The sequence below is a fragment of the Macrobrachium nipponense genome, chromosome 6, assembly GCF_015104395.2.
Source record: "Macrobrachium nipponense isolate FS-2020 chromosome 6, ASM1510439v2, whole genome shotgun sequence".
Taxonomy (NCBI): Eukaryota; Metazoa; Arthropoda; class Malacostraca; order Decapoda; family Palaemonidae; genus Macrobrachium; species Macrobrachium nipponense.
In genome coordinates, this window is record NC_061108.1 from 733,760 (window position 1) to 746,793 (window position 13,034).

The following is a 13,034-nucleotide window of genomic DNA, read 5'->3' on the forward strand; positions in this document are numbered from 1 at the left end:
GAATAGGAGCGTAAAGTTTAGAATAAACTGAAGAGACTGTAGTGTTATCGTCATTTGAAAAATCGTTCAACTTGAGAAATGAAGAGAGCAGAGTTGACTGATGGGACAGCTTATGGACATTTAGTGAGTATGAGGGATTTCTGATAGTGATTTAAAACGATCATCTCATTTAAGTGAATTATTTCACTTAGAAATGTTAGGTATACAGATTTGGAAGAAATCAGAGCTCCAGAAGAGCTAGTGAATATAAGGTCAGTTATTTTATTCCTGGAGAATTAAGACAAATTGACTCGTTTGAAAATTATACCCTATAGGGAGGTAGTGCCTTCAGTGCACCTCATGCGATGCAATGTAAGCGTTAGTTAAGGTTCTTTGCACCGTCCCTTTGGCCCCCACTTGCAACCCCTTTCATTCCTTTTATTGTACCTCTGTTCATATTACATTTCTTCCATCTTAATTTCAACCCTTTCGTAACAACTGATTCATAGTGCAACTGCTTTGAGGTTTGCCTTGCCTCCTGTTAAACCTTCCAAACCTTTTTAACTGTGAGTTTCGGTCTCAGCGCTGAATGATCTCATAGGTCCCAGCGCTTGGCCTTTGGCCTAACTGTATTCTATTCTGTTCGATAATTCTAGCTGGAAAGGAAATCTGGTACCATTGCCAACTTGCAAAGGGAACACGGGAAAGGCCGAGTATCAGTTGACGACGGGAATAGATTGATTGATTACGGCAGGTGTCAGGCGAGAGGAAAAGAAAAGAAGGAACTTCCTTTCATTTGGACTCATTCCTATGATAACGCTTCCCCTGACAGCAGCCTGCAAGGCCAACACCATTTTTTTTTCGAGCCGCCGAACATTTCCTCGGCTCATATTACCCCTTCGAGAGACCTCTGGTCAGTTCTTCTTCGACTTCAAAGGGGCCGGAGAATAGGTGGGGTTCTGGGTGCGTCTCCGTCAAGCGGAAGATTACCTCGAGAAATATATCTTCGGTGGAAGTCAACCTGTTGTTTATTATATTTATATTCTTCTTCTTCTCAGAATTTTAGGCTAAGATGATTTCCCTTCTTTCATTATTGCGAAATAGCTAATTATGCTTCAGATTCTTCTTCAGTAGAGGTCAGTCTTGCGATGAATCAATCTGTTGTTTATCATATATACACTTTCATCCATTTACTCACTTTCTTCTCTAGATGGGAATGCTAGAATTATGATATTTTTCATTATTGCTGAGTAGGTAATTACCCTCTAAATATTTCTTCAGTACAAGTCAGTGTTCCATTAAATCAACCTCTTGTTTATCATATTTATTTTATTGTTTCTGTGAACGGGAGAGCTAAAATGATGTTCTTTTTATATTATCCATCAGGTATTTCTTTGATACGAGGCAGCGTTGCACGATTCGATGTAGACAATCCCTGAAAGTAATAATGAAGAATATTACCTCCATTCTATGAAAACCTTAGCTTTCGTGAGAAAATCGGTTTTAGTTTTTCGAATTCAGTTAATCGACGAATTTTCTTCCTCCTTTCAAAAAATATTCTTCAAAATAAATACAATGTAGAAAAAAAAGTTTCTTCGGCGCAATCAAGTTTTCTGTAAATCGTATAATCCACCGAAAATATATATATCTTTCGGTGGTCTCGATATAATGCTGTATGAACCGCGGCACGTGAAACTTTAAACACGGTCCTGTGGTGGCCTGGCCTATATCTTTGCCTGACGCATGATTATGGCTAAATTTAACTTTAAAATAGAATAAAAGATTCTGAGGCTAGAGGGCTGCAATTTGGTATGTTTGATGATGGGAGGATGGATGATCAACGTACCAATTTGCAGCCCACTAGCCTCAGTAGTTTGTAAGGTCTGAGGGCGGACAGGAAAAGTGCGGACGGATAGACAAAGCCGGCACAATAGTTTACTTTTCAGAAAAGCAAGCAAATATATTTTTTGTCTTCATGACAAACTGGGGCAAATTCGTATCAAGATATTCCTGTTGCCACGGGGGACCTCAAAATTTGCATGAACACCGAGTCATCTTGAAAGGTAATTATGCAATATCCTTAAGTCAAAGGATGGAATGGTAATGGGTAATTAGACTTGCAATTCTCATGAGCAGCAGCTCAGCAAGCATGGCCAAGTAAGTTCCTGATCAGTTCTGAGTTTTTGCAAAATGGCTGTGAATATACCTTATCCACTTCGATCAAATATTCCAGGTTTTGTGTATATACTCGTGTATATACGTATATATATATATTTGTTTATTTAATTATTTATTTATATTCATTTATTTATTTATTTATTTATACAATATACATTAAACCTTGAATAGTTTACCGAGCTGCATAAAGTATTTACTTAATTACTTGCTAAAACTATATATATTTATAATATACGTATATATATATATATATATATATATATATATATATATATATATATATATATGCATATACATATAGTCAAGTTGGAAGGAAACGTTAATATTCAATGGTAACTTTCCTGGAACCTATAGACTGATGAAAACCTCTAAATGCACAAACTGGACATCTGGAAATAACTTATATTTTTATCTTGCCTTTCCCAAAATGATCAGCATGGAGGGAAAAACTTTAATATAAACCTCCATTCCAATCCCCGTTCGGATTTTCAAAATTCATAAGTGGCCATAGAATGGTCCACATCGCGTCCCCGAAATACACCATCAACGGTAGTGTAATTATCAATCTGTGTTTAAATTGGCCAACGGGAGGTTATTTCCCATTTGCATTCAGAAATTTAACTAGAAGGATTCGTCACTGGAAAGGGAATAAGCATTAGCCCTTAAATATTTCAATTGTGGCTGTTCTGCATGGCTGATCCATAGAGGCTTGCAATCATTAGTCGTCTGTTTCCCTTCTTTTTAACTAAATCTTAGAGCTGGGACAATTTTCAGTATATCAAAATGCTTCTTAGTGTCATTCTCTCTACAATATATTTCCACTTCATTCACTCTGATATAATCTATTTACTAAACATTCAACATTCCGCCATCAGTGTACTAAAATACAGTGCTTTATAGCTGTACGTCCATGAGCAATTAAAATACAGACCTCAGCTTTAGGTGGAATAAAACGACCAGATAAAAAACGACTCGAATATTTTTAAGATTAAGATAAAATAGCCCCTTGATTCCTTTAGATCACAATATGAAATCAACCACTAATCAAAGGGAAGGAAAGTGTTCAGTGTAACAAGAGTTGAAAAGTGTTCATGTGGGCGAAATTGGGACCGTGCAAATATCATGGTTTGCTAGAATCTTTCAAGAGAAAGTTGCCGAGTACAAATAGTATTATTGGTCTACCTCATCCACCATCATTCAGATTTGCAATAATAATAAGTTACTGCAGTAATCGAGAGGATAGTCTAATCAGTAACATATATTTTTTGATGAAATACGCATCTTATATTGATTATCACAGTGCAGTCAGTAACTACCCTTATCCTATTCTCCTTGCATTTTAATACATTTTTTATCTATTTGCTAATTTATTAATTCATTATGTTTAGTAAGTGGGGTCTTATCTCTCTCTGTATTTCCCTTTACCTCGTCTTACTTCTTCCTAATGAACAACTTTATATTCTTTGGAAGTTTGAATTTCAAGTCAGTGGCCCCTTTGGTGGTGGGCTTCTTCCATATGAATAGGTTTTGTCTTCTAATAATAATAATAATAATAATAATAATAATAATAATAATAATAATGAAATACGCACCTAATAATGATTACCATAGGCTTATCATTAACATACGTTTTTAATGAAATATTCAAGCATTACATCAAACCTATCTCATTTTTGCAGGTATCGTGGATACGACAAGAAGACTTGAAGGTTCTGGCAACGGACGAGGCTATATTCACATCGGACAAGAGACTGAAAGTAAGAATCTAAATGATTTTCGTCTTTTGACAACCTATGAATTACCATGGATATATTAAATCTCACGATTAAAAATATTTTAATTGTAGACGAGTCTTCAAATACTGGAACAAATCCACATGTATATATGGGTAAAAATATATTTGAATATAAATCACGGGATTTATATGCAAGTATATTTGTTCCCATACATAGCTGAGGACTTTTTTTCCAGGTCTCTCGATATAATATATGAAAATGTAAGTTTGATTTCGGTTTAAGGAAGTTGATGGATGTGTGAACGCATGTTCATAAAAATGATTGGGAGTAAAGGCACTCGGCACTCGTTAAATTAGTTTACAAGAGCAATTATGATTTTTCAGAGGTGATAAACGTCGCCAGGCAGTGATACCAGACTTGCTCTAATGAACTCTTAAATTCCCGGATAATTATTAAAACGCTCGTTTCTCGTTAACTGCGTTTATTAAATTTTTTCCACCGCCTTTTTTTTGGGGGGGTGTTAGGGCGGTTCATATGAGATTTATGCTGATGTTGCACCTTTGCGGAGGTAATTAAGATGCAAAGTAATGTGTGTATATATATTTTTTTACGCGTATATGAATTTTTGCTGCATGTCCCGTCCGGATGTCATAATTTTTCCCCAGAGATTAAATGCTTATTTACGCTAATAGGTGGAGCTTAAGCTAAAATGTCTTTCATTTGCAAATTATGTACATTAGAGGGTATGAAATGTAACGTGCGGAGGTGAAATGAAACGGGTTGTTTCGACATTTTGGAAAAAGAAAAGAAAAAAGGAGCTCCATGTAAATTGCGTTTCCCAGGGTGTATTTTTTTCCTCACCCCAGATTCATCCACAAAAGATTGTGTGTTACAGGCGAGTATACCAAGCGGTTTTTTTTTCCAGCAAACAAGAGAACAGAAATAAAAATAAAAATATAAGTGGTTCCTTGCTATCAGGAAATGAACTAAAGTCATCAAAGGTTTGGTAAGAAAGGAGAATCATTTTAACTAGATTTTAAGTGTAGCGTTAAGAATATTTCACACTTAGTCAAAAGACGAAAAGATTAAAAAAAAGAAAACTGTATTTTAGATGTTATTCGTGATGTTTATCTCGCTATTATCATAGTGGTTTTGATTTAAGATTTAGACGGCAATTAACTTGAATTTTGTGCGTAAAACAAAATGGTTAACGTAGAAATGTGGTCCCCTATTGAACACAGAACGTAGTGAATAGATATATTTTCATTTCCCAAAACAGCGGTGTATTATATGCCGACGAATGTTTTGAAGTTATATTTATTCGAAATTGAGAACACTTCAAGACCAGGAATTTCCAAAATTTCGTTAGTCTGGAAGTTAGTTGCCACCTTGTCTTTGCATCGAATAAATGATTAAGAACTGCCTTAAGTATAGGTAATTAGGAGACCACCAGGTGTGCCATAATGGGTTATTTAATCGATTAAGCCTGTCGTTTGGACCCCTCATTAATTTTCCCCGTTACGAAAAGAGGCTAGAATGATATTTATTATAAAATATTTCGTTAACGTGTTTTCTGAAACATTGAACCATTACTTTATTGGGAGGTTTTGTGCGATATATCTCTTAAATACGCAGTTTCTCAAGTCGTTATTTATTATATTTTTGAGACTGCAGATGCACAATTGGCGACATACGAAATTATATACATGAGTATAATTATATTATGTTTCATTTGAATTCTGGTCTAGAGGTCTTATTTTCATTGACCCTTTTATTATTATTATTATTATTATTATTATTATTATTATTATTATTATTATTATTACTATAATGAAAGAAATTTTAATTGTATTATGTTGTAACCTTTGCGATGCTCTGAGAAAGTACTAAGCAAAAGCAGTTTCCAGCTTATTTTTGTCGACCCTTTTATTATTATTATTATTATTATTATTATTATTGTTATTATTATTATTAATTATTATTAGTTATTATTATTATTATTATTATTATTATTATTCAATAGATTGACAAAATTCAAGCTTTCGAGGAATATGGTGTTTATTAGAGAGAATTGAAAGAATGTGACTGGAAATACAGGAATAGAGGTCAATCAATAAAATATATATATATATATATATATATATATATATATATATATATATATATATATATATATATATATATATATATAAACTAATAAACTTCATAATAAATAGTTGAAAATACAAATTAATTTTTTAAACATAAATGAAATAATAAAATGTGGGATTATATTACTCCATCTTACAGTGGTGCTCGTTCAAATACGTCGGGCCTATGCGGTTTATTTTTAATCGGGAATTCCTGCAGTTGTGCCATTTATTTTTGGTGCAGTAAAGGAGCTTTGCATTGCCTATCAAACGGAGCAGAAGCACCGTCAATGCTTCGTTTATCAGAAACCTATTGAGCGAGGTAATGGAATATGTGGCTTCGCAAAATTCTCTAGGTCTCAAATACCATTTGTCTCACGTTATTGTGCTGCAATAACTCGTGTGTTCAACAGACACACAAACACGCATGTGTGTATATACATTATATATAAATTATGAGTATATACATAATATATATACACGTTTATATGTATAAACACGCGCGCGCGCGTGCGCGCGCACACACACACACACACACACACACACACACACATATATATATATATATATATATATATATATATATATATATATATATATATATATATATATATATATATATTTTATATATATATATCAGAAATAGTTACGCAGTAACTCAAGATTAAAGAATCCAGTCGATGAACACTTGTCAATTTCACATTCTATGTTCTGTGTAGAGGATAAACCTCCATTACATAAAGTGCCCACATTATCTGTTGGAGTATACGTCCACACGAAGGACTCATCAGCGTCTCGTTAAACCGCCGCGCGCACCGTAAGCCATTCACCTCTTTGCAGTAAGCACTCTCTTCCTGGATACTACGGACCCCTTCAGTTTAAATATAGTCTCCCAGTGGTTAATGGATAATTTTATTTCATTAGAATTAATCAAGTTGTTTACTGCTATATGCCTGTAGCAAGTCGAGATATGTCTCAGAATGTCTCAGAATATCGACGTCAAAATGGTAATTTAAACTTGAATATTACTTATCCTTTTGTAAACCATCATAATGCCACAATTAGTGACAGAAAGTGATAACTAACAAACCTTTATCAAACAATAAAACTGTAGGCCAGGGAATGACCAGGTTTTGTAATCTAACTCTCTAATAAAATGGCAATCAAAATCTTTATAAACATCCTGTAGTTTTTGTGTGATTCTCATATTTACCATCACAGGTCGTTGCCTGGCGCACGGGCGTGGTGTGGGCTTGGGATCTGCAGATCGAAGAGGCCAACGTGAATGATTCGGGTGTTTACGAGTGCCAGGTCAATACGAGGCCAAAGATATCCCATCCCGTCGTCCTCAATGTACAGCGTAAGTAGAATTATTGACAGGGACATGTAACCGATTTTATTTTTGTAGGCCATCTTGAAGATGTCCCAGAAATCTAAAGGGCGAAACCGGTCAGCGTTTAAACCCTATTGTTTAATTTTCCATTTGTTTGTTATTTCATTTTATTTGTTTTTATTACAGGAGATATCGTCTGTATATTATCATTGTTCGGAAAGTTTAATTTTTGAAAGTCGGTATGATCTAAAAATCGAAGTATTTTCACATCACTGTTTTTGGGGGTCGTAACCCATCCCTTTGTCCTTGAAAGGCCTTCCAACCAAAGGCCTCACCCAACCCTTTTCCAATCATCCCCCTCCCACACCCCCTTTCCCCCATTCCCACCCCCCTTCCCCCCATACCCCCCCCCCAAAAAAAAAAAAAATCCCCCCCCCCCCAAAAAAAAAAAAAAAACCGGTCAAAGATAAAGTCCGGCAAATCAATGAAAGGAACTGGCCCCGAGCGATACTTGCCAAAATTAACAACTAAGCCCAAAACAACTAAAACAGAACTTCCTTTTTTTTATTTTTTTTTTTGTTGGGGGGGGGGGGGGGGGGGGGGGGGGGGGGGGGGGGGGGCAAGGGGATTTTGGCTGTCCAGGGCAAGGAAATTTATTGAGTTCCCGTGTTCGATGATGGGATGGGTTCCCCATAGGTATAAAAGAGGAGAGAAGAGAGGAGGAGAGAGAGAGAGAGAGAGAGAGAGAGGAGAGAGAGAGAGAGAGAGGAGAGAGAGGAATTCCTCGAGAATTCCTCTTTTCTCTGGTCTGATAAATTGTTGTTCCCTTATTTTTTGTGCCCACAATCTGACGGGGTAAAATTCGTCATGGGTTAAAACCTTCATTGCAGGTTTAATTATGTTTCATGTGTTTTCCCGAATATCGCGAGAAATGGAAATGTAAGCGTGATGGGCTTTAAATATTATTGGATAAGTTTAAACCCGATATTAAAATTACTGATTTTAATTTTTTAATTCTTCAGTTAATCCACCAGTAATTCCCCCAAAGCAAAACCATACTAACCAGTAATCCACCAGCCCCCAAAATCGCGCAAAATCAACTAAATTTTTGCTCCCTATACCATTCCATGTTTCTGTAATTATATATATATAATATAGATAATATAGATATATATAATATATAATAATAGTATATCTATTTTATATATTATAATATATATATTATATATATATATATAGTCTATGAACCCAGTAAATTTAGACCATTGTCGTTTTAGGTAAATGAATTCCTTTTAATTTTTTTCCAGCGATGAATAATTTTCATTTTCCCTCGCGTAGAATATTCTGTTGTTATGGTACAAAGAAATGTGTTCAGATTCACGATTTATTCAGTGAAACAATAACTCGATTCCAGTTACCTTCACGTTTATGAAATTCCCGTGGCATCAAATATTCTCGACGTCGATTTGGAAATGTTTTAACGGTCTGTCATTACTAAAGCTTTACGTCCCCTTTAAAATTTTATATAGTATAGTTACGGTTGAATGTGTTTCCCGTCCCTCTTTACAAAGTGATTATAACCCCATCAGATTTCTATATATGTTTTCGATGTAATATTTATTTTTCCTTTCGTTCTTCGCAAAGTGATTATATCCCCATCAGATTTCTATATATGTTTTCGATTTAATGTTTTTTTCCCTTCACTCTTTTACAAAGTGGTTATATCCTCTATATCCTCATGAAAATTCTATATATGTTATTGATAAGTCTTCATATCTCCATTATTTATCTTTATCTGTTTTTATTTCTTCCTGCAAAGGAAATATTCATTAGGCATAATTTTGTGCGTAATTTTTTCTATTTTATCTTCCTGCAGAGTGAAGACTCATTAATAACATAATTTTATTTATTTTTTTTTCTATTTTTATATTCCCTGCAGAGGAAGAAGATTTCAATACAATTTTATTTATTAATAACAATTTTATTATTTGATTTTTTTTCCTATTTTTTATTATTCCTGCAAAGGGGAGATTTATTAATAACATAATTTTATGGTTAATTTTTTTCTATTTTATCTTCCTGCAGAGGGAAGATTTATTGATTACATAATTTACGATTAATTTTTTTTTTCTATTTTTTTCCTTCCTGCAGAGGGGGGCGCCGTGATAGCTGGCCCTACGGAGGTGTACGTCGAAATCGGGTCGCGTCTTCTCCTGACCTGTTGGGTCACAGCTCCGCCGAAGCCACCTGGACCCTTGACTTGGTATCATGGAAAGGAGCCCATTCATGCACACACAGCAAGGTAAGGAAAGGAAGGGATCTGAATTGGCGGCTAAACATGACTGCAAGAAGGTACGATTGGTATTGAGGATAACCGGGGGGAAAAAACCCTGGAATTATTCCATTGGTCTGCCTGGATTTTTTTTGGCACTACAAAAATTTGAAATACAAAAAAAAGTTTACAAGTTTATTTTTCTTAAACTAGGGAATTAATTCATCGGTCTGCCTTTTTTTTTTTTTTTTTTTTTTTTTTTTTTCTTTTTTTTTTTTTTTTTTTTTTCTTTTTTTTTTTTTGCACTACAACAAGAAAAAATCTGTTTATCAAGTTATATTTTTTCTTCAATGGTAAACAATAAATAAACTCCACTGGTCCTGTTGATTTTTTTTTGGGGGGTGCCATTCCAAAAAAAAACTGCTGATAAGTTTATTTTTCTTAAACAGTGAAATGCTTCTTGGTCTGCCTGGGTTTTTTAGCACTTAAAAAAACTTTAAAGGTATGTTTTTCTTAAATGGCAAATCCCTTCATTGTTCCTGTTGGATTTTTTTGACACATACAGAAAAAAAAAAGTTTTAAAAAACTTCACATTTATCTCATCATTGGTCAAGCTGGGTTTTTTTGGCGCCACACAAGAAAAGTTAATTTATTTAAATGGCGAGTAAACGAGAATGCTTAGTTCTAGAGAGAAATGAACCAATTTTGTTAATTTTTTATTGTAATAGATTGTCACATTTTTAATGAATGAACGTACGCTGTATGTTCATGAAAGAGCAATTTATGAGTGGTGGGTTATTTCAAATGAGAGTTGGAAATTGAAGAACTTTAGCAAATGCGAAAAGAAAATATAAACCACAAATTTTATTTGACAAAAATTAATATTCTTTTAAAATTTATTACAAATAAGTTTAAGATGCCAGTGTATAGCCATTATGAATGTGACAGATTACCAAAAGTAATTACAAGTTCAAAATGCCAATTTAGAGCCATTATGAATGTGCCAGATACCAAAAAACAATAAATAAAAGTTCAAAATGCCAATTTAGAACCATTATGAATGTGACAGATACCAAAACACAATGCAAATTAAGTTCAAGATGCCAATTTACCGCCATTATAAATGTGACAGATACTAAAAACAATGCAAAATAAGTTCAAGATGCCAATTTACAGCCATTGTGAATGTGACAGATAGCGAAAGATAAAAAAAAATGAACGAATATATAAGTTGGAAAAGAGCCACAGTCAGGTAATATACGTAATGGCGTGGAAACAGGAGGATTATTTATGCAGGAGAGCAGCCGTCTTAACTTGAGAGAGATTTTGAGGGAATAAGGAGAATCACTTGGCGGTTTTGACGAAAAATTTCCAGATATATTATTAATGAATATTTTAACATGATTGAGAAAGATTTGGGATGAAATTTATATATTAGTATATATATATTAATATATATGATATATATATATATATATATATATTATTATATAAGATAATATATATATAAAAATACCACACACGAACAACACACAACACATACACCACACAACTAACAGCAAACCACCCCACCCACAGGCTACAAACACAAAGTCCAAATACATACTGTTACAAATTTCTGACTAACCAATCAGAACCTGAACCCAGGTCTCTCAATGGAAAGGCAAGAATTGGCTTGTGATTTAGTCGGCAGTCGTCCTTGCTTTTCAAATTGAACAAAAATATATGTATGCATACATAAACTGCTGCTGAGGATGATCATGATAAGATAATTAATTTATATATATTAAATTATATGTATTAATATAATATATATAATATATATATAAGAAAATAATATTATATATATATATATATATATATATATATATTAGATAATATATATATATATATACAGATATATATATACATTTAAAACCATAATGCAATGTGTGTATTAGACAGAATGTCGCAGAAGAGACTTTTAGAAAAGTGTAGTGTGAAATAATGAGGAAAAAAGAATTTCCTCCCAGACACCTTATCGACTCGCTGCACGAGAAGTGAAAGCAAAGTTGAAATTAATTGGAGGTTTTTTTAGCCTTTTTCCAGACCCAATCAACCCGCCAGGAAGGGAAGGAAAACCTCTTCTTCTTCCTCGGACGCTAAATCTAATTGATCTTATTTTACTAACAACCTTGAGCCAGGTTTTTGCATCGGGCTAGACCGCGGAAACGAACGAACCAGGGGGGGGGGGGGAATAGACTCGCTCTCTTTCTGCCTCGCGAATTCTTCCTGTTTTGTTATTTATTTATTTAATTTATTTATTGATTCTACTTTATTCTATCGGTTCCTTTTGTTTTTCTTTTGTTAACAGAACGATAAGAATGAAGATCCAGATTTCTATCGGCTGGGTGGAAATGTTGTTTCAGCTCATAATTTCCGTGGCTGGTGAGTAGGTGAGTGGGTTAATTGGGACGCCATTGGGCCGATGGACTACCCCAGCTGTATATGCAGGTATTTGTAACATGCACACTTGCTTAAGAAAAAAGGTGGGCTGAGATTGACTCGCGAGTAGCCATAAAACCTCACTCCTCTAAAGACCATGATAAACAACAAAATTCGAAGGTATCAAGAGGTCGACAGATTCATTGATCTATAGATATTATATCTATATATATTATATATAGTATAGATATAATATATATATATTATTATATATTATAATAATAATTATTATAATAATATATTTATTATTAGAATATATAGAATTATATATATAATATATAGTATATCAGATAGATATAATTCAGATATGTATATAGAATCTATATATATATATATATAATAGATATTATATTATATAGATATTATATATTAATATATATTATATATATATAATATTGAGTACCTATAATATAATATATTGTACGATGCATATAATCGACCGTATTTAAGCCTTGGTAATTTATCTACAAGTCCATAAGAGGAGTGAGGTTGCCGAAGCCTTAACACCCCATTTTACGTGAACCCGAGCAGATGCAGTCGGATAGTCAACTAGACAATTGGGTTAACTTTAACCCGTAAACCCATACACGCCACCCACGGGCCGGGCGCCCACATTTGCTGGATGTTACAACTGCGCAAATTATGAACTGCACCCATTCCCACCAACAGTAAAATTCGGGACCTTCATTTTTAATTCTTCATAAAAGAAAAAATGGAACGATAGAGTGCAAAAAAAAAGAAAAAAAAAAAGATGAAAAAAAAGGGTTTGAAAAAAAAACGTTTTAAAAAAAAACTTTCTCTACCAGTAAGAGCGAGTCCGATCGTTTGTTTTTTCGTGTTTAGCCCAATTGCAAAAAATTGGCTGAAGGTTTGGTTAGTAAAAGGAAGATTAGATTTTGGCGTCCGAGGAAGGAAAACTTGGT

The 13,034-nt window shown here is 33.8% G+C and overlaps 1 protein-coding gene across 1 annotated transcript in view; it reads left to right on the forward strand.

The window, feature by feature from the left end:
- The window catches only part of LOC135216252 (hemicentin-1-like), an 86,338-nt gene that overhangs the window by 69,057 nt on the left and 4,247 nt on the right, over positions 1-13,034 (forward strand). The window contains exons 4-6 of the mRNA XM_064251417.1: positions 3,837-3,914; positions 7,244-7,382; positions 9,507-9,657. Of these exons, the coding sequence (XP_064107487.1) occupies positions 3,837-3,914; positions 7,244-7,382; positions 9,507-9,657 (368 nt within the window). The remainder of the gene's footprint in view (positions 1-3,836; positions 3,915-7,243; positions 7,383-9,506; positions 9,658-13,034) is intronic.